Source organism: Maudiozyma barnettii (assembly GCF_903064755.1).
Source record: "Maudiozyma barnettii strain CLIB 1767 genome assembly, contig: KABA2_04, whole genome shotgun sequence".
NCBI classification, from domain to species: Eukaryota; Fungi; Ascomycota; class Saccharomycetes; order Saccharomycetales; family Saccharomycetaceae; genus Maudiozyma; species Maudiozyma barnettii.
This window is the reverse complement of record NW_024545241.1, coordinates 915,854-936,060: the sequence shown is the minus strand read 5'-3', so window position 1 is coordinate 936,060 and position 20,207 is coordinate 915,854. Positions and strand designations below refer to the sequence as shown.

The window sequence follows — 20,207 nt, the reverse complement described above, 5'->3', positions numbered from 1 at the left end:
TTAGTTGTATCGATTATTTTCCCTATTTCTTTTTCGTTCTTGGAACTAGAATTGTTAAATTTTTCATCGAAGTTTCTAATGTATTGATAAATTTCAGTTAGGTTACCTTGTTTAGTATATTCTATATGCCTGTTTCGTTTTTTCCGTCTTCGCTTTTGGCTCTCGCAAACAAATACCAACCGAAATGCCCAAAAGTCACATGTTAAATAAGGGTAACCTTTATTTATTTCAGAATATTCATTTCTCAAATATAATACTAACAATGATCTATCTATATTCTATCTTATAGACTTTATTTAAACTATTTAGAAATCAGATCTGTGTCACTCTCACTGTCCGAGGAATTCAATTCGTCGTTATTGTCTTCCTGGTTTCTGTTCAGTGCCATACGCTCTTTCATTCTTGAGGCTTTGTCTGTTTCGTCATCAACGTCAACCACATGATCCAATTGTTCTACCTGAGATAAATGTTTTTGAAGTTCTGAATCGACTGCACTATGCTCTTCAACGTTCTCATCCTCATCCTCATCCTCATCCTCATCTTGGTTAATTGGAAACGCATCCAGCATTTCTATATCATTTTCCTGTTCTTCTTCTTCAATATTTTCAGTTCTTGTATCAACCTCTTTATCGTTCGAATTATACTGATATTTCTTAAAAAATGATAAAGTGTGCTGTTTATTCGTTGTATTTTGTTCATTTATTTCAGCCGTAGTGTTTGCTCTAGGTTCTTGTGGGGGTTCATCATCATCATCATTTGTAATATTATTCTCTTCTTCATTTTCCTCTTCATTTTTGGTAGGCATACTTTTATTGACAGTCTGTACATTTTTCTTCGAGTTTGATTGTGGTTGTACTTTCGGTATTACATCTTCCAGGAATTGGAAACACTCTTTTCTTAATACAGATTCTGCTAAATCATTATATGTTAATCTTGCGCTTTTAACCTTTTGAGGATCGGTCTTGTTCTTATTATTACGATTTAATTGATTCATAGCCAATGCACTCTCTACTAACGATTGGACAAACAATTCTGTAGCAAAGGTAGTAGCCACCATTGCAGCGTTCGCAGTTAACAAATATTCAGAATCCATCTTGGCTATCTTTTTAGCTTTCGACAATGGTAACCTTGGTAAGAAAGATTTAGCATTCTCGATGGTAACCTCAGTTTCATTCTGCTCAATTTCAATAGTTTCAGATGACATTTTCAAGAATAGTAAATTCCTTTAAAACAATGTAGTATTATATATCCTCTGCTTCCAAGTACACAAGCCTCACCTACCTGATATTCTCCCAAATTGCAAAGTTACCAATACTCTGTGACCTCTCTTGTATACATACATATAGGTATCTATGTATCTATTATGTTATATAAGCAATTAACGCGTTTTCGAGTTGCTTACAATTTAAGAAATGAAGCGATGACTTTTCAATTTCCTTCGGGTTCTTAATGGGAATATGTTAACTATAGTTTACATTATTGTGTGCATATTGAAGAAAGCCAGAAAATGTAAATATTTTTGTTTTTTAAATTTCCACATAAAAGGAAAATGACGAGGACTTAAGACAGGTAGATAAATAACAAAACGATGGATAGATGAATACGCACACACTTTTTTTAAGAAAGAGGAACCTTACTTAGATAGTTTGACAACTTAAGTTGAAGGCTCTAAAATATAAGTTGAAACCAAACCAGGTGTGTGTGTGCTTGTGTGCGCTTAGAGCAGTATCCTGTATTTGTCTACTTCAACAGTAAGACAATACAGTTATCATTTACGACTCGTCATATTCCTGGAGACAATTTTCATCATTTCATCATTTTAATTTTACGAATAAATATATATATTTTAACAAATGCTATCTTCTATTTTGGATGTTCAAGAAGGTGCAATTTCAATGAAACCGTCTGAAGTTGATTTGAGAAATGATCTAGATAGAGAAGTAAACAAACGTATGTTTGATAGTACAGACATTCTTCAATATAATAATGAACCAATTCGTTTCACAACGCCTAATGAACTACAAGGATGGATAGAATCTGATACAACTACAGTGATCCCACCATACGATCTACTATTTCCTTGGTTACATAGTTATTCAAAGGACTGTCCGCCACGTGGTGTAGGAAGAACCATGATAATACGATCTAGACAAATAGTGGATTTTGAAACATTAGAAGATTCAGGTATACTTAAGAATTCTGTAGAACCACATGATATATTTGTTGCTTGGTCAGACTCTATTAACCATAACCTATTAAAGTTTTATTCGAAAAATTATTCAATATTAGAAAATCTTACAACAATTAAAGATTTTTTACATGAAATTTTGAATTGGATTCTTAAAAGATTAGATATCCATTTATCTGATATTCAAAATAATAAAATTATTAAATTATGCATTCATTTTAAAATATTACCATTTTTAAAGACAGATTTTGAATCAATTAAAGAATTTTGTGGTTCAAATAGAGATAAAGTTGGTATCACTTCTTCATTAAATACAGATAAATCATCTGATGCATTATGGAAACAATACACCAATTCTTTCAGAAGATTTGATTTACAATGTACTAAGATATTAGAATTGTCATCAAGAGTTGTCCTATATTGTCTTAATGAGAACAACCATCATGAACATGATTCATGTGAATATTGTATTCATTTCAAAAAATTATTAATTTTGTCAATGACTTTATTAAATAAAAAAGAAATGACTCCATATTGTAACGATAACATATACATTTTAAAACATAGTGGTTTCAATACTATACCGAACTCATTAATCGGTACACCGCCTTTGAATAATACTATGAAACGAGGTGGAGAGAATCCAGAACTCGGAGGAACAATAACTTCTCCGTATGATGCAATCTTGTTTAATAACTGGGATAGGGCATTTAAGATACACGAAAAGTTAGAGATGGCTAAATTGACATCAAGATCATGTATTGATCTCGAACATTCTTTTTGGTGTGGAAATACTACAGATTTTAGAATAATAAAATTCTTTAATTCAAATGACAATATATACAATGGAAAATCTTTTAAATTAGAAGATAACAAGAAATATCCTTACTACTCTCCTAACAATTCAATATTAACTCTACCTTCAATTGATTTAACCACAGTGATACATAATAATGGAGAAGGGAATAGAATTAATTTAAATGAAGTTGATACTTTGAACTTAGAAAAGAATTTATTTAATATTCCATTTGTTGAATGTCAAGAAAAGAAAAATGTTGATAAAAATTTATTTATTCGTTGTTCAGAAAATGCTGCATTATTAACAACTGAACAATTATGGGATATTTTATGTCAAACATTAGACGTAACAATGGGACCACAACAAGATATTATGTTTTCCTTCCCAAGTTCTGGTAGTATTGGCCTAGGAAGTTTAAATATGTCTTCTATTGGAAATATTTTAAATACCTGTTACTTCATGTACATAATATCTCGTCGAACTGATTATAAAGCATTGTTACATTGTAGAGATGGATATACAGAATTAACATTTTTGCTTGTAACCTACTTATTATTTTTATGGGATATTCCTTTGGAAGAAGTAATCATTAAGCTTAATACAGATTGCGAAAGACCTTTTTATTTATTCCAAACTGATATTCAAGTATTAAATCATTTACAATTATTAATTAGAAGTTTTAGTCCCAAACGTAAGGATAATTTTGAACGATATAACAGTTGTCCCAACGATGATTTACCTGAACCACTAGAGATCGATTCTGAAATGTTTAGTAATATTTTTTTCACGAAATTATCTGAGACCAATATTAATTTGAATAAACTGAACGGACCTTTGCCATCCAGAATCCTAGATCATCTATATTTGGGATCTTTAGAACATGCTCAATCCCCTGAATTATTGAAAAGATTGGGAATTACTCACATTGTGTCTGTTGGTGAAATAATATCGTGGGTTAAACCTAGTCAGGCATCTACAACATCCGACGTAAGAAATCGTGGTATGTCGACTACCCATAACGTGCATGTTATGAAAAGTAATGTTAGAGAACAACGAAGCGCAACCATAACCACAGGAGATACATCTCAATTATCTAGCACGTCAATACACCAATTTGTTCAGGATGATTTTAATATCCTGAAGATAAATAATTTACAAGATAATGGATTTGACTGTATTACTGATCAATTGGAAGAAATTTTAAAATTTATTGACGTTGCATATAATGAAGGTGGCAAAGTATTAGTCCATTGCATGGTCGGAGTATCAAGATCTGCTACTGTATGTATTGCAGAATGTATGAAAAGATTCAGATGCGAGGTTCTTAGAGCTTATTTATATGTCCGTGTTCGTCGATTGAACATTATTATCCAACCTAATTTGATATTCATGTACGATTTATTAAGATGGCAAGAAGCTTTAGGGATAACTCGTGAAATGGATTGGCATATAATATGTCGAAATATTTTGGAATTAAACAAGCGATACGTATAATAAATAATTGATAAAGAAACTTAGTTGTGTAATTGTAATACTAATAATTATATTTCCGTGTATAAAATACAGAGATTATTTATTTTGTTTATACAACGAATGAATAGATTAAAGAAGAGATGATGAGAATGATGATGAGTATGGTCAAATAAACCGAGAAAAAAGGGTAAAAGAATAGACATAGACATAGATTTTTTTCGTAATCAAATATTTACATGATGTAATGGTTGAGAGAAAACATCATCGATATTACATCGATGGTCTCTCGGGTCTCTTTTCCATTATTTGAAATCCTTGTTTTATAGTTGGTGAGGTACGTGTACTTTCTTCCACATGAGGTAAAATTGTAGATTTCACATTTTCTACTAAACGCTTAATAGATTCCAATTCCTTTGTATCATCCCAAGTAAGGTTTTCCTGATCTTTAATACATTTTTTGACTATTAATAAATCATTTAAGAATTCCTCCTCTGATTTAAAATTTTGAATTTTCTTTAAATTGATTAAAGTTAAAGGATTTATATTCGCATTATTAGATTCATCCATTATAACATTTTTCACCAATAACCAAAATTTCAAATTACCCTTTTGAATTTGATTTGTCTTTGGATTTATTATAGGTGTTTGAACCAATTCCAATACTGATTGAGAGGCTCTATCATTAAATCTTTTCTCCAAATGTAATACTCTGGTGTATCCACCATTTCTTTGTTGATAATTTGGTGCGATATCATTTAATAACCTTTTCATCAGATGATTATTGTCACCAGAGAGAAACAAACGAGATTGGATATTTGCAAACAATTTTTGTTTACTTAATTCGGGAGTCTCTGGATCCACATACCTTTTGGCCATATTAATCACACGATCTGCTAGCCTCGAGGCTTCTTTACATTTTTCATGAGTCGAAGTCAATGTACCATGTTGTAATAATTGACTCACAAGATTCTTTAGCAGTGCATCTCTATGAGGTTTTGTTCTCGATAGTTTTCTAGCTAGTCCCTGAGTCATTTTTTTCCAAAGCTAAAAGTACGATGTTATCGAGTAGTTGAGAACGTATATATATATATATATATATATGATTACCAGTAAATATGTTTTTGTTTACATTTAACATACATATAAGACCTTTTTATTGCTTGTATATAAGTCTGTTTCTTGATATTTTACTAAATTTACTAAAGAGAAAGAAAATGCATACGGAGAGCAAAGAAATAAAGCGACAAATAAAATAAAACAATAAAAAGGGTTTTCGTACGTTGTGATAAACCAACATGATACATAACATTAACTATAACTGAAATTATAACAGTAATAAACTCAGTGTCAATAGTCTATCACTGAACCTAATCTGTTAATGTCATGAACTGAATTATCCAGCATATTCTAATCATCATACCTCTCTATATATATGACAACATATTGTGCACCAATTCGAATCCTCTGAGTCCCCCAAAACTGGTTTAACCACTGGAAGCAACACTGCAATTAATGCGGAATTCGCACTCCGAAGAAGAAAAAATATACAAAAAATGAAAATTTACAAATTAGAAGAAGAGCATATAAGTAATCAAGGGGATATGAGATAAGATAGAAAGACATTCATATCACACATACACACATACACACATACACACACATACACACATATCTATAAATCGATATACAATGGCATTAGAGAAATCACCATACCAAGATCCACGTACGTTTAAGATGACACCGGCAATGATTAGAGCCCGTAAGCCTTTTTTTGTAAGGAATATGATCGGTCTTGCTGCTTTACTGGGTGTCACCGGTGGTGTATATGTTTACACATACAAGTTCTTACACAAGGATAATGATTTCGCAGACGTTCCAATCCCACCTATCGACGAGAAAGAACTGGCTCAATTGAAAAAAGAATACGAGGAACATAAGAAACAAAGAGATGCCAAATAAACAACAACAACATCATCATCATCATCAGAAACGATCAACTTACCATCATCACACACCGCCGCTCCACGCAATTGCATGTAAATACATAAATTAGTAATGCATAGTATCTTTATATATATGTTTATATATCTACTATAATAAATATCTAAAATTCACGTGATAAGCAGTCTGAACGTACAGACCTCAATCACTTTCTACGACTAGCAGACCACCAATTTCATTGATTTTATCGGCCAAAACAGCCAGTCTTGAGCGCTTTGCGGCTCTTTCAATTTTTACCGAAGAAATGAATGTGAAGGACAGCGACAAAGCGAAAAGAAACACATTTTTTTGATTGTTGATAGTTTGGTGAGCTGTGCCAAAATTGAACCGTTAAGCACACAGATAGACAACTTGACGATATTTGCATATATATATATATATAAACTAAAACATCTTAACTTTTAAGCATGTCTATTCTTTTATTGTCAAGTAGTTTTCAGATACTGTAAGTTTCTGTTATTGTTGATATTCGTTAAAAGTTTAAGAACTTACTTTGTTATTTTCGTAGTTGTTATCTGGAGAAACTAGACGTTTATTATTTCCATTTCCATTAATCTACTGCATACATTCGCATTACTTTGTATATTATTCATCCATTTTAATTGCATTTCACTTTTTTAGGAAAAAAAAGAAGATTTCATTCATTTTCGGTTAATATATTATAACCATTTCCATTCATTTAACTATAGCATTATTTTATTTTATTTATTTTTCTTTCAGAGAAGCAATATCAAAAAAGGCAAACAGAGAAAAGACATACCATTATCATCACCATGAAATATATACTAGAAGACCAAATCACTTTGATTACAGGTGGATCTCAGGGACTAGGAAAACAATTTGCACAAAAATATTATCAAGAGACTATAAACTCGAAGATTATTATTATCAGTAGATCAGAAGACAAATTAAGAAATGCTGTAACAGATATTATATTGACAGCTACAAATAGAAAGAAAGAAGAAGCTCTTTCAGAAAATGATGAACAAACTGTTCATCTATTGGAAGATGCACATACTGATATTGACCCTATCATTATTAATGAACATACTTTGCATTCTACAATTGCAGACCATCGTTTATTTTATATGCCTTGTGATTTGTCAGATTATGAATCGGTAGCAAGTCTTTTCCAAACGTTAACTATGGTTAATATGTTACCAACTCAAGTATTATCTTGCGCAGGTGGATCTACACCAAAACTATTTAAAGATTTAACAGGGTTTGAATTGGAAAATGGTGTTAGAATGAATTATTTAACTGCATTATATCTATCACATCAAGTAGCTAGAGTAGTACCCAATTGTCATTTAATTTTGTTCTCTAGTGTTACTGCTTTTTTCCCTTTCATCGGATATAGTCAATATGCTCCATTAAAAGTATCTTTGAAAGCTTTGGTAGGTATCCTTCGACATGAATTACCTTATGCTCGAATATCGTGTGTATTTCCCGGAAATTTTCAATCTGAAGGGTTTGAATTGGAAGAAGTAACAAAACCTGATATAACAAAATCAATAGAAGGTCCATCTTATCCAATATCATGTGAAGAATGTTGCAACAAGATCGTATGGTGGTTAGAGATGGGATATGATGATATAACGACGGATGTCGTGGGTTGGTTCTTAATGTCCTTGGATATGGGACTTAATAAACATAATAATAAATCATTTCTTTGGATATGTCAACTATTGATTGGAACACTCGCGAATTTAATCATTGTGCCAATATACATGGTGATTTGTTCTATACAGATAAAATTATGGCATAATAGACAATCACATCAAGAATAAACAACTAAGAAATACAAACACAAAAAAGACATTCAGAGCAACAGCTCTTTGGCTATCATAATATATACATATATATATATGTGTGTATATACAACGAAAATCGAATATTAAAACTCCAAAAATATTTGCGTAAATATTTCTAGTACAGTAGATGATATGACATCACAGGCTCAGTTCATAACATATATGTTTATTAATATCATGTAGCCTCCTATATAGAAACTATCCTGTTTGTATTGCAATGATCAAATAAATAAAAAAACGTAAAAAGAGCGATGAGCTCGCGGACTCGAAATAAATGGCGAAGAAAATTTTCATTTGAAATTTATATAGATATTATTATAATGGATGAGATGAGCATATCTCATAATTTCAATTATATTAATAAATATTCACTATCCTTAGACTATACAATTAAGGTAATACAATAAAAATAGATACATACACAAGATATTCAAAAATGTCGGGAATATACACATGTAATTCATGCTCTATTGCATTTGAAACTGGTCAAGACCAGAGAAATCACATGAAGACAGAATGGCATCGTTATAATTTGAAGAGACGTGTGGCTCAATTACCTGCTATCTCTGAGCAAGTATTTAATTCAAAAGTTAATAGTCTAAGTAAAGATGAATTACAGGACGAACAAAAGAAGAAGAAAGACGATAAAAGACAAATGACTAAGAAGGATCTTAGACGTAAGGAAAAAGAAGCTCTATTAGAGAAGAAAAAGAAATTGTTGGCGTTAGCTAAAGAAAATATGTTAAAAAATATGGCTTTACAACAAAAGGTCGAACCTCAAACTACTGAATCAACTACAAAATCAGATGTGGAAGAACCTGTATTAGAAATTAAAACAGTACCTACTGATCAAGAGAAAGACAAAGAATCACAAGTTGATTCTGAATCTATTTCAGAGGAAAACCTAACAGAGGAAGAATTAGCTGAAAGGTTAATGAAACAAAAATTAGAATCTCAAGTAGAAATTAAACCAGAAACATGTTTATTCTGTACAAACAAGACATTTCCTGATTTTGAAAGTAATTTAAAACATATGTTTGAAAGTCACGGTTTTTATATTCCAGAACAGAAATATTTAACAGATAAAGAAGGTCTAGTGAAATACATGAGTGAGAAAATCGGTTTGGGTAATGTCTGCATCGTTTGCAATTATGAAGGTAGATCTCTACCTGCAGTCAGAGCTCATATGTTGGCTAAAAGACATTGTAAGATACCATTTGAATCTGAAAATGAAAGATTAGAAATATCAGAATTTTATGATTTCACTTCTTCTTATCAAGATTCTTACACAAACTCATCAGTTGTACAAGAAAATGAAGAAGATTGGGAGGATGTTCCAAGTGATGATGAAAATGGTACAACAGAAGCTACAGATGATAAAGTTGATGAAGAAGAAGAATATGTACCAGAAGAATACTTATATAATGATGGTGTTCAATTACATCTACCTAATGGTGTAAAAATTGGTCACAGATCCTTGCAACGTTATTTCAAACAAAACTTAAAACCTGAAAAGGAACTTACTGAGGGTCAAGGTACATTGGTCGCTGCAGAGACAAGAACTTTCCTACCAGCGTTTGACAAGAAGGGATACCAAGTTCGCCAAAGAGTATGGCAAACAGAAAACAAAGACAAGAAGAGAGAGGACAAAAGAGCTGCAAAGTTCGTCAACAACCAACCTTATTACAGGGATCAATTACTACAATGATTGTAGAATTCTTTTTAACAATCTCCATTCGTTTTTGAATATATTTGCATTATTTTAGAATTTCAAATGACACAATATAATCTTTCTTACAGATAGTACATTGTCGATAATAAGATTCATCAAAATTATAATTTATCACTGGCATAGGTCTATATTTTTATTTTATTTTATATTTGTATATTATACATATTACAGAACTATTGTTGTTAGTTTTACCTTTCATTTCTTGCACAAGTCTGAACACTCATTTCATTTAAGACATAACGCAATCGTTACCATAAAATGTCATATTCTTATTTTGAACCGATGTTGTTATATATAGTTTGAGATTATATTTCTTAGTTTGGGAATATCTGTCTAGTCACAAATGAAATTTTGCGGTAAACAATTTTATATTGAGCGAGGTGAAAATCGAAGAATTAAGAAAATGAATAATTCAATCAATTCAATAAAAAAAAGGATCTCTATTAACATATATTGTTGAGGTTATTTTTACGAGTAGAACAACATAAGATAAAGAATTAAATCACGATGATAAGGCTAAATGGTGTAAGGTTCCTTTCAATATCGAGATCGTTTCTACAAAAGAAGGTATCACCTGCCAAAGGCGTGGATGCAACAAAAGTTGTATCGTCATGTTTGGTTGGAACCAAATTAAACTTAGATATTAAGAAAGGTAAACCAGGTCCAGTAGCTCTAGATGACAGTGGATATCCTGACTGGTTATGGACTGTTCTTAAAGATAATTCTAAGAAGGCAAAGACATATAAACCAAAAGAACCTATATCTCCAGATAATCAACTAGGAGAACGTAGAAAACAACTGCGTAAAGAAAACAGATCAAAAATAAAACAAAATAACTTTATTAGTCAGTTGTAAATGGGAATCAGCAAATGTATATATAACTATATTATGTAAGGTATAAACATGTAAATAAAGTCAATAGAAACTATAATTTAAGAATATATGCGTATTAGGTTATAAATTTTTTTCATATCAGAAATCAGTGACTCTCCCATTAAAAGAATAATCACCATGTCTCAATGGATCCTGTTTGGGTCCTCCTACTTCACCTGTTTTGGGGTTTGTATCTCCTTCAAATTCAGGAATCGTCTTTTTGAATTCAGGCGAAAAGGCGCCAATATCATTACGAGTTAATATTGTACTATTCAAACTCTCTTTTGTACTATCTTGTGATATCTTAGAGTTATAATCCTCAATGGCTGCTTGGGAATTTGCTATCTTCTGTAATCTTTCAAATTCTAACTGCTCTTCCTTTGGAAGTTTTGGAGGACTTGGTATCCTATCGGTATTTAAAAATCTAATATTTTGAAACTTAATAAGTTGTGATAAAGGTCTACAAGAAACAGACCTTAAAACAGCATTCTTGCTCATTGGTAACATGATGCTTTATATTATTTATCCTCTTGGAAGATACAACATATTGTAGTATTGAACAATTTCCAATTTAAATACCTTAACAATGACTAAGCTGCTCTTATTTTATATTTTCGGAGGAGAGTGAATTTCACTGTAATAACGGACGGTTATTATTTTTGCTCAAATAAGTTCATAGAGTTGTTAACACAAGAAAGACACACAGGTATGTATTTATTATATTACTATGATGCAATAAAAAAAAAAAGGAAAGGTTTGTTCATAAATTCGTGTGTGTGTAATTTATATTCTATATACTCATACGTACCCCCCCTAGTAACTCCTCTATAATCTGTTGAGATCTATCGTTACTCTGAATAGTTGATAAAATACCGAAGCATTGCAATAAAGTCAATTTATCCATCTCCGTAACATCATTTTCATCTTCCTCGTTTAAAATATAGTTTCTAAAACTATTACTTGCACCATCATGACTGTGAACAAAGTTTTGATAATATGGAAGAACAATGGAATTACGAAAACATTTCAGTAGCAAATAATCGACACTCAACATATTTTCTACATACTCACCCATATAAACACTATCCGACCAGTATTTAGGGTTACTTCTGAAACTTTCTTCCAAGGGTAATAAAACTGTAACAACGTCACGATAAACTTGTTGATAGAATACTTGCCATATGATACCCAGTCGTTTTAAGGCAGTATTCATCGCATTTTCATTTGTATAATTAAAGACGATCTGGTTCTCAAAAACAAATAATGATGTTGTAATAAAATCCTCTATTTCATTAATGAATTTACTGTGATTTGCAGCTACTTTAGATTCTGTCTTCAGAACTGTATAGAATTCGAAAAGTTTGTTTATATCCTCTATTTTGGCAGGAAGTTCCCATATATGTTGGTTTTTGAATAACTCAACAACAATAGAACAATATATCCCCCATACATTCCCTGATAGTACTTGCAATTCACGAGTAGAGAAATTTTTATAATTTTCCTCTAAAGATGGTAATGTCTTTAATAGATCATGTAAGATTGCAATATTTGCAGAATCAAAGGTATCTTCTAGTTGGGTGATCGCTAATGCCACGTCATTTGTGTTATTTGGAACTGAAGGATTGAATGAATAAACAGATCTACCAGAATCCATTATACCACCTGTCGTATTATGAATGAATTGGACAGGTGATCTGTGTTTTATATATGATGAATGCAAAAATTGACTCCAAGGGTTTGGAATAGCAGGGTCGGCACTATCTTTAATATGCCTTGAGTTCTTTGGATGAAATAATTTTCTAGTAACATTTAAAAATTGGTTCTTCTTCTTTGGAATCAATGAGTTTGTTAATGAATTAGGTAAACTAGAATTACTTTTATTTGTATTTGTCTTAAAAAGCCTGGTAACTTTATCTTTACTACTGGCGCTCTTAGTATCTGAGATCGAATTATTTAATACAGATCCGCTGTCTCTTGTTCTTCTCTCTTTTCGACCTGATAGCGTCGTAAATAAACTGTCATCAGATAAGTCGTCATCATTCTCTTCTATGATTTTATCTTCACTCAATCTACTTCTCCTATCAAAGGAATCAGAATTTTGTAGATTTGTAAACGGGAATTTCTCTTCCAACGAATTTTCAGAGTTGATACTACTTGAAGATTTCTTGAAATTTTGCCCTTGAAAGATTGATTGAAACCCAACATGAGACCACCTTGATGGATGTAGATCTGCTGAAGATTTCACATTCTTAATAGATAAAACATCTTCATCTGGATGAGTCAATGTTTGAGGTATAATTTCAGAGGAGACGCTATAAGCCCGTGATAAATCATTTATCTTATGTTCGTCATTTTCTTTGTGATCATGCCAGGATGGTAATGGAAATAATGTTGAACTTCTATGACGACCTGTAAATTTGTCGTTTGACTTGTTACTCAGAATGTTTTCTGAATTACTTATAGATATCTTTCTATGTGTCATATTTCCATGTGAACACTAGTTGCCCTATATAGCTAAAGATATTATTGATCTGCTTTAATTGGGTTCAGTATCGTACTCCTTATATTATACCTTCGAATGGTCTAATATTTAAAAATATTATATCACTTCGTGATATCCTGCCTTGTTCTTTTTGAATTTAGAGTTGAAACGGTTAGTAGTTGATCGGTTATTCATTGAGAATAAATTGAATTTCCTATTTTCAGATATATTTCATATTGCCCGTTAAAGGGGAGCCGTACCATAGAAAAAAATGGTAAACCACTATTTGTTAACCGTTTTCAACGTCTATATCCCAATTAATAGAGATAACATCAGGAACAAGATGTATATTATCTGATCCATAGTACAATGAACAATGCATACCCATACATGAATAAGGATATGATGAACGTTTTTTTCGGAGTCGGCTTATAGATTATTCATCATAATATGCTACCTTAATTCGTTTTGTTGAGTTAAGATCATCACTCATTGCGCACACTATGGTATACGTCGCTTTCGAAGGTAGTTCCATATTTTCATAAATATATGAAAGCAATCCAAATCGGTAATGTTAAACACAAATTAAATAACCTCAGTGGTATAGTTCAGCGACTATTTAGTACGTTATTCTAAACAAGGTTGCCAAAATAACTCTATTCCACGTGATCAACAAACTTTACGCGCAAATTTTTAACTTTGTTCGATATTGAGAACTACAACGATGACTTGAATGATCCATTTCTAAAACACAAATATTTTACAAGGCAATTATTGATTTTATAAGAATTTCGGTATTGTCAGTGAAATGTATAAAAATTAAAATATATTAAGCCTTTACGCATATATGTTTGATCCACTAGATCTGTACGATGCAGATAAACGTAGTACTTCAGCTGCATTGAATTTTGAATCACCCCGCCAATGGGATCAGAAATTGTCCATGCAAGGGCAAGAGAAACAGGATAATAGTGAACTACAGACTAATGATAATGATGAAGATGGAGATAGTCTAGTAGGACCGATATATGTTCTTGATTTACCTTATGTTGCATACGCTTCACCCGAAATTATCCTAGCGACTTTACATCTATTACGTCCCGAGACACAAGTCAATTTCCAATCAACAGAAGCTCTACTCACCAAAGATATATGCATTTCAAAAGATCTTGATGAAATATTACAGAATTGTATTGTAGAATGGTATTCAAATACAATGCCCAATAAGAAACTAAATACTATTGAAAAAATATGTAATAAAATACCTGCATTGGCAAATGTGTCAGAGACTGAAAGATCTGCGCTATTAAATTATTATACATCTATTCTAAAACGATATGAAAATACAACCAGTATATTATCTTTAAAGGGCGACATTTTAAAAGAAGTGAGTCTTAGAATTGCCGAATGTTGTGGACGTTCAGCAATACCATCAATGTCGCGAGATTTTAAATTTGATAATATGGACACGAAAGTGTCTTTATTCGAGCCTTCCCTTACCAATGATAACCTTGGTTGGAAAACATGGGGTGCCTCTTTGATTTTATCTGAAATTCTTGTAGAAAATTTTAATTCTAAGACAGTATTTAAGCCCAAAGATGCTTCTGAACCATTAAGGGTACTGGAACTAGGTGCAGGAACAGGTCTGGTGGGTATATCGTGGGCCTGCAAGTGGAAAGAAGAATTTGAAACTTCAAATTTGAAAATTCAAATGTTTGTAACAGATTTACCAGAGATATTGGAAAATTTAAAAAAGAACGTAATAAATAATAATGTGGGTAACTTTGTAACGGCAGATGTTTTAGATTGGACATATCCCGATCCATTTGTTAAGAAGTATGAAATAAAGGACAATTCATTTGATATAATTTTGGTGGCTGACCCAATATATTCTCCAAACCATCCGGAATGGGTCGTTAATATGCTTTCAAAGTTTTTAAAAACTGATGGAAAATGTTATTTGGAAATTCCAATACGATCCAAATATGCCAAAGAAAGGGAAATTCTTATTCAACTTTTACAAAAAAATAATTTTGCGGTTTTGAATGAACGTTACGACCAAGGGGTAGACGACTGGGGATCAGTTAAGTATCTTTATAGAGAAATTGTACTAAAAGGTTAAATTATGACAATTGATAATATATAAATATATAACGAAACGATGAGTAATAGATGTGTGCGCAATAATGGTGCTTCAAAATTATATAAAAGTTTCTTCAATCTTTGTTCTGGCTTCTTTATATTGACCTGGATGAGAAATCTTGAAAAGTTCTGCAGTAAGAGTAATATACCACATGTTCAATAAGTTTTCATTGAATTTTAACAGGTTCCTTATTACAGTTGCTCTTAGTTCTATAGTCTCCGGATTTACCAAATTGTTAACATTTTGATCGTTGATTAGATTACTCATAACACCAGGAAGCGATAATACCAAAAACTCTGCTGAGTAGTCGAATTGTGATAATTTATCCAATAATACCATTTGTTCTAAGTATGGTAATTTTAGTATCGAATTTGAGACTAATTTGCTCTTTACTAATGAAAACATTTTTTCATGCTGAATAATATTCCTCCATATAGAAAGGTGAAAGGCTAAAACTTTAACATAATCTACAATCAATTCATTGCAATATTGGTAAAGATATTCAGGATTAACGAATGAAAGAAAATCTATGAGGTCACTATTGTCATAATCAATAGATATATCGTTAGTGTCTAATTGTCTGAAGTAGGATAGGTCAGGTAAATAAGAAACCTCCCTAAAAAATTTAAAAAAATAGCTCTTTGCTACTAATACAACATCAGTAATATTATCTTTATATATTGTTCCAATAATAGGAACCATTAGTTGAAACTGTTGAAGGAGGAGCGACCTTTTACTAACTGATGATGTTGATGTACTTTGTACCGTGATTTCTTTGGATAAAAAGTTTATTAGCTTCAATGCTGAAGTAACATATTGTAAGAAATTTACAAATGCAAAACTATCCGTTTCTAACATGTTAAAGATTTCACATTTATTAAAAATAAATAATTTTTCGTTTAGTTCCTTTTGAGGGTCAATATAACTTAATTCAATTTTCAAAAGTTCATACAGTCTTGTTGTGATCAACGCCTCATGATTCTGTTTTACTTTTAGTAAAAGAGGAAGATTCTCTTGAAGGATAAAATTACGTATTGATTCATTTCTATCCAACACTTGTAAAATATTTTCTATTTCGTTTATTATAGCCAACTCAGTATTTTTATTAAAATATATCTCTAATAATTGATTGAAAAGTGTATTACTTGGTGCCACATTTATATAATAATCCAATGGTTGTGAGTTTTTAATAATTTTACAAGCAATTCTGATCAAATATGAAATATTGGATAGAAGTGCTTGCTCCAGATCCTCTACAGTATATATTTTTGTAATTTCTTCAAATGGGCATATACTAACCAAATTATCTAATAGCAATAACAGTTCTTCATAGTCAAAGTTTTCAAAATATGTGCTTTCTTGAAGGAAATTTTTTATAGTCAAAAAAAATGCTATTGGTATGTCTTGTAGTGTCGTAAGCGTACTTGAATTAAGAACACATCTTTCTATCAATCTGTTTATATAATTAAAATCAGTTGCATCATCATTTATCCCTAAAAGAGATTCATTTAATTCGTTCAGTAGCGATGTTAAATAGGGTATTTTGGCTGAGTCGTTAGACATATGTTATTGGAGGCACAGTATTTTGAAAATTGTCCTTTGTAAATAAGTAGGAATTTTCTGTAGAATTTTAGTTTTAACTCTTTTGTTTGAACTAATTTGAAGATTCTTTTATGTTCAGGTTTTTGTGTAAAGCCGGTGGTGAAACTTTTAGTAACTTTGTTATTATTATTATTGTTAATTGTAATTGCCGTTAAGATGAGGCTTCCCTGCGCTTACATATATATATATATATTTGCTCTATCCCAACTTGATCGCGCGATGTTCGTCCATATACAGGAAAGGAACTCTAAATATATTATCAACATGTAAAATGGGTCTTTAAATAATAAATAGTTGAACAAAAAGATTTATTCAAACGAAAAAATTATGAATTAAGTTATGTAAACATTTTAGATAAAATGTGTATACAAGGAATATTGTGTGTTATTTCAAAAATAAATTATGAAGGGAAAATGAGAATGTAGAATCTTGTCAGTTTAAATGATTCCGAAGAAATAGTGACATAGATAAGAGCTGAAGGCTTATACAGATGGGCGGATATTTGCCCTAAAGTAAGTCTTATGCTGGTTTATGATTCTTCAAAGAATGGGAAAAATGCAATAAATAAATAAAATAGCTGTCTTGTCGACGTTTAAGGTAAATGATCATTAAATGGGTAAGAAGGCGCAGGTCTTATATTTTTTCTTATGAAGTATTTTGAATTTATAGTACTAGAGAACGTGCCAATTGTAGTTTCTTTTTTTCTGAGATGCATAAATTGTAGTAATTGTTTAATCTTGTTAATACAAATGTTAATATATTTAAAATCCTGAGAAGCGTCTCTACTTCTTCTTAATTCTCTAATATATTCTTTATTTTTAAACAAAAAAAGAGCCGAATTTGGTTTTAAATTTAGTGAATTCAAAGATTGTAATTCTTCTTGATCAGAAAATCTTCTCTTTGGTAATACATGATGAAATGCGAAATCTGAGGGAATTCTTTTCCCAGTAACAATTTCGATATATTTTTTAACAGTTAATAAACTATCAGTACATGAATTAAAAGTATGTTCAATAGTTGAGGCATCATTAAGTTTAATACGAAGTTTACACTTTGCATTTTCATTATCAGTGATATCATAATTACTATTTGACTTTTTAATATTAATTACATTATGATTATTAGGCTCTAAAAAATTTTCACATTGTCTTTCTAATTTATCCTGATTTATTAAATATTTTATTCTATTTAGTTCTTTTTCACGATAAGTTAATTGAAAGTTCTGAGTTTTGGAAAATTTTACAGATATAGACTCATTGATAATATTGAATTTTTTTTTCAAATCATTCTTAATTGTTGGCCACGAATATTGGGTCAAATCCCAATTATTTAAAACATTAGATCCTTTCATAAGTATAATATAACTGTCATTATTCTGAGAAATAATAGTATTAGGAAACAATCTTTTAAAATTATCCAATTCTGTAGTGCCATAATATAAGCACATCATAATTAATTTATCTTTAAATATTGTTAAATCTTTCCTTGATACAACATGATTACTATCATCATCATTTTCTTGATTTTGAATAATTATTAATAATGGTAAATCTGTCTGTAAAGCACGATAAAATGCATGTGGGACATTATTAATAAAAGTTGTCTCACCTATGTTGGATAAAGAAAATTCTGGTATCATCAGAGTTGGTTTTGTTTGTTAGTATGGTTGTAGTTGTAATGTAGATCACTTTTTAATTAGTAGATTATAGTTCTTTTTATAAATATAATAAACTACAGTTAACAGGAAAACAGTACCATAGCTATATATTGATGGTTTATATTTTATAAAAATACAATAATAATTTATACTTCGTATCAAGGAAAAAGAATGAGTATTACAATATAGAAACACTTGAAAAAAAAAGTGGCATACGGACCCTTAAAACGTGAGTACCCCTCTCTCTCTCCTACATAAAAAATAAAAAATTAGCATAAAACGAATAAATAAGTTTTTGATAGAGTTCACTTAAGTCGCTATGGTAATAAATTGTAAAGTTGTCCAGTATTACTTACTATCAGATACATTTACCTCCTCCACACTATTATTGATATCAAGATGAATTAATTTTAAAAAGTGAGAAAGTGAACATTTCAGAGCGAATTTAATTCAATATTTAAAAAATGGCATACTATAATTATAATTAACTACGTTTGTCCTAATAATACAATGGGGCTGTACTACTACCATTACCGCAACTCTCACTTTCTTTCTTTCTTTTCCAGTTAGTTCATTGCAGTAATCTATTTGCAGATTGTAATGTCCATAAAACGCAATGTACTATCAACTTTCCAGCGTTTATATGTATGTGACTGTACTAGGCTATAAGTTCATCATCAATTTCAATCTTTAATTTTAATTTGTTGAAATTTTGATCTACTTTTACTATTTTCGTCCCTTCTTGACTTTCGTTGCGTGTATAACAATCTTATAGAGTTTTTCAAGTTACTTTCAGGGGAAATTCACTCTCCGACAGACCGACATATCCGGCGCATTCTCTAATTTGGCAGAAAAAGGGAAGATAAGAAATTCTCGAACTGTAAAGCCAGTTTCAAGGGGGAGGAAGAGAAAGAGGAGGATAGAAAATGGTTTAAAATGTTGTCTGTGAATTCTCATTCAGATAATATAATAAGAATAAATATACAAGAGAGAGAGAATCCGGTTAATATTCAAAATAGTAACCGACCACGGGGTAACAGCGACAAAAGACTTCAGATATATGGAAAGTAATAAAAATTACTCAACTAGAGGCAATTTCGTTCTGTTTTGAGTCAACTATGGCACATCAATGATTTTATTGAGTAAGTATATAAACCTATATATCGCATAGTAAATACATAGAATATAGAATAATGTGGCTCCCATCTATTACTCTCGATCCAGTGCATATAAACGGTGTCTAATGGGTTTATCTCTTGAATATATATATATATATATATTTATTCGTTCATTTCTAATTAGATCTACATTGAGAGCTGTAACTACTATCTTAAATCCGATATCCTCGGAGTTAAACAAAAATGACACTCTGTGGTCAGTGACCTCAGGAATGTTTTCTTGATCACGTGCGAAATGAGGTAGCGCCGTACATTCACATGCCAA

General features: G+C 31.0%; 12 protein-coding genes across 12 annotated transcripts; 6 read left to right on the top strand and 6 right to left on the bottom strand.

Moving 5' to 3' along the window:
* Nucleotides 1-301: 301 nt before the first annotated feature.
* DPB3 (DNA polymerase epsilon noncatalytic subunit) lies at nt 302-1,204 on the bottom strand (the record flags this gene model as incomplete). The annotated part of the gene is made up of 1 exon (XM_041550468.1): nt 302-1,204. The coding sequence occupies one exon, from the start codon at nt 1,202-1,204 to the stop codon at nt 302-304; it is 903 nt and encodes a 300-aa protein (XP_041406402.1).
* Nucleotides 1,205-1,853: 649 nt separating this feature from the next.
* PPS1 (tyrosine/serine/threonine protein phosphatase PPS1) lies at nt 1,854-4,481 on the top strand (the record flags this gene model as incomplete). Its single annotated transcript, XM_041550467.1, has 1 exon — nt 1,854-4,481. One exon carries the CDS (start codon nt 1,854-1,856, stop codon nt 4,479-4,481), a length of 2,628 nt encoding a protein of 875 aa, XP_041406401.1.
* A 249-nt stretch (nt 4,482-4,730) lies between these two features.
* MRPL8 (mitochondrial 54S ribosomal protein bL17m) lies at nt 4,731-5,492 on the bottom strand (the record flags this gene model as incomplete). Its single annotated transcript, XM_041550466.1, has 1 exon — nt 4,731-5,492. One exon carries the CDS (start codon nt 5,490-5,492, stop codon nt 4,731-4,733), a length of 762 nt encoding a protein of 253 aa, XP_041406400.1.
* A 657-nt stretch (nt 5,493-6,149) lies between these two features.
* On the top strand, nt 6,150-6,419 carry COA3 (Coa3p; the record flags this gene model as incomplete). The annotated part of the gene is made up of 1 exon (XM_041550465.1): nt 6,150-6,419. One exon carries the CDS (start codon nt 6,150-6,152, stop codon nt 6,417-6,419), a length of 270 nt encoding a protein of 89 aa, XP_041406399.1.
* Nucleotides 6,420-7,234: 815 nt separating this feature from the next.
* Nucleotides 7,235-8,251, top strand: TSC10 (3-dehydrosphinganine reductase; the record flags this gene model as incomplete). Its single annotated transcript, XM_041550464.1, has 1 exon — nt 7,235-8,251. The coding sequence occupies one exon, from the start codon at nt 7,235-7,237 to the stop codon at nt 8,249-8,251; it is 1,017 nt and encodes a 338-aa protein (XP_041406398.1).
* Nucleotides 8,252-8,711: 460 nt separating this feature from the next.
* Nucleotides 8,712-9,983, top strand: REI1 (Rei1p; the record flags this gene model as incomplete). The annotated part of the gene is made up of 1 exon (XM_041550463.1): nt 8,712-9,983. The coding sequence occupies one exon, from the start codon at nt 8,712-8,714 to the stop codon at nt 9,981-9,983; it is 1,272 nt and encodes a 423-aa protein (XP_041406397.1).
* Nucleotides 9,984-10,514: 531 nt separating this feature from the next.
* MRPL37 (mitochondrial 54S ribosomal protein mL54) lies at nt 10,515-10,862 on the top strand (the record flags this gene model as incomplete). The annotated part of the gene is made up of 1 exon (XM_041550462.1): nt 10,515-10,862. One exon carries the CDS (start codon nt 10,515-10,517, stop codon nt 10,860-10,862), a length of 348 nt encoding a protein of 115 aa, XP_041406396.1.
* A 117-nt stretch (nt 10,863-10,979) lies between these two features.
* On the bottom strand, nt 10,980-11,387 carry SDH8 (Sdh8p; the record flags this gene model as incomplete). Its single annotated transcript, XM_041550461.1, has 1 exon — nt 10,980-11,387. The coding sequence occupies one exon, from the start codon at nt 11,385-11,387 to the stop codon at nt 10,980-10,982; it is 408 nt and encodes a 135-aa protein (XP_041406395.1).
* Nucleotides 11,388-11,670: 283 nt separating this feature from the next.
* On the bottom strand, nt 11,671-13,362 carry BIT2 (Bit2p; the record flags this gene model as incomplete). Its single annotated transcript, XM_041550460.1, has 1 exon — nt 11,671-13,362. One exon carries the CDS (start codon nt 13,360-13,362, stop codon nt 11,671-11,673), a length of 1,692 nt encoding a protein of 563 aa, XP_041406394.1.
* Nucleotides 13,363-14,209: 847 nt separating this feature from the next.
* On the top strand, nt 14,210-15,484 carry EFM2 (S-adenosylmethionine-dependent methyltransferase; the record flags this gene model as incomplete). Its single annotated transcript, XM_041550459.1, has 1 exon — nt 14,210-15,484. The coding sequence occupies one exon, from the start codon at nt 14,210-14,212 to the stop codon at nt 15,482-15,484; it is 1,275 nt and encodes a 424-aa protein (XP_041406393.1).
* A 78-nt stretch (nt 15,485-15,562) lies between these two features.
* Nucleotides 15,563-17,068, bottom strand: HSM3 (Hsm3p; the record flags this gene model as incomplete). Its single annotated transcript, XM_041550458.1, has 1 exon — nt 15,563-17,068. One exon carries the CDS (start codon nt 17,066-17,068, stop codon nt 15,563-15,565), a length of 1,506 nt encoding a protein of 501 aa, XP_041406392.1.
* Nucleotides 17,069-17,699: 631 nt separating this feature from the next.
* Nucleotides 17,700-18,746, bottom strand: UBX7 (Ubx7p; the record flags this gene model as incomplete). Its single annotated transcript, XM_041550457.1, has 1 exon — nt 17,700-18,746. The coding sequence occupies one exon, from the start codon at nt 18,744-18,746 to the stop codon at nt 17,700-17,702; it is 1,047 nt and encodes a 348-aa protein (XP_041406391.1).
* Nucleotides 18,747-20,207: the final 1,461 nt, after the last annotated feature.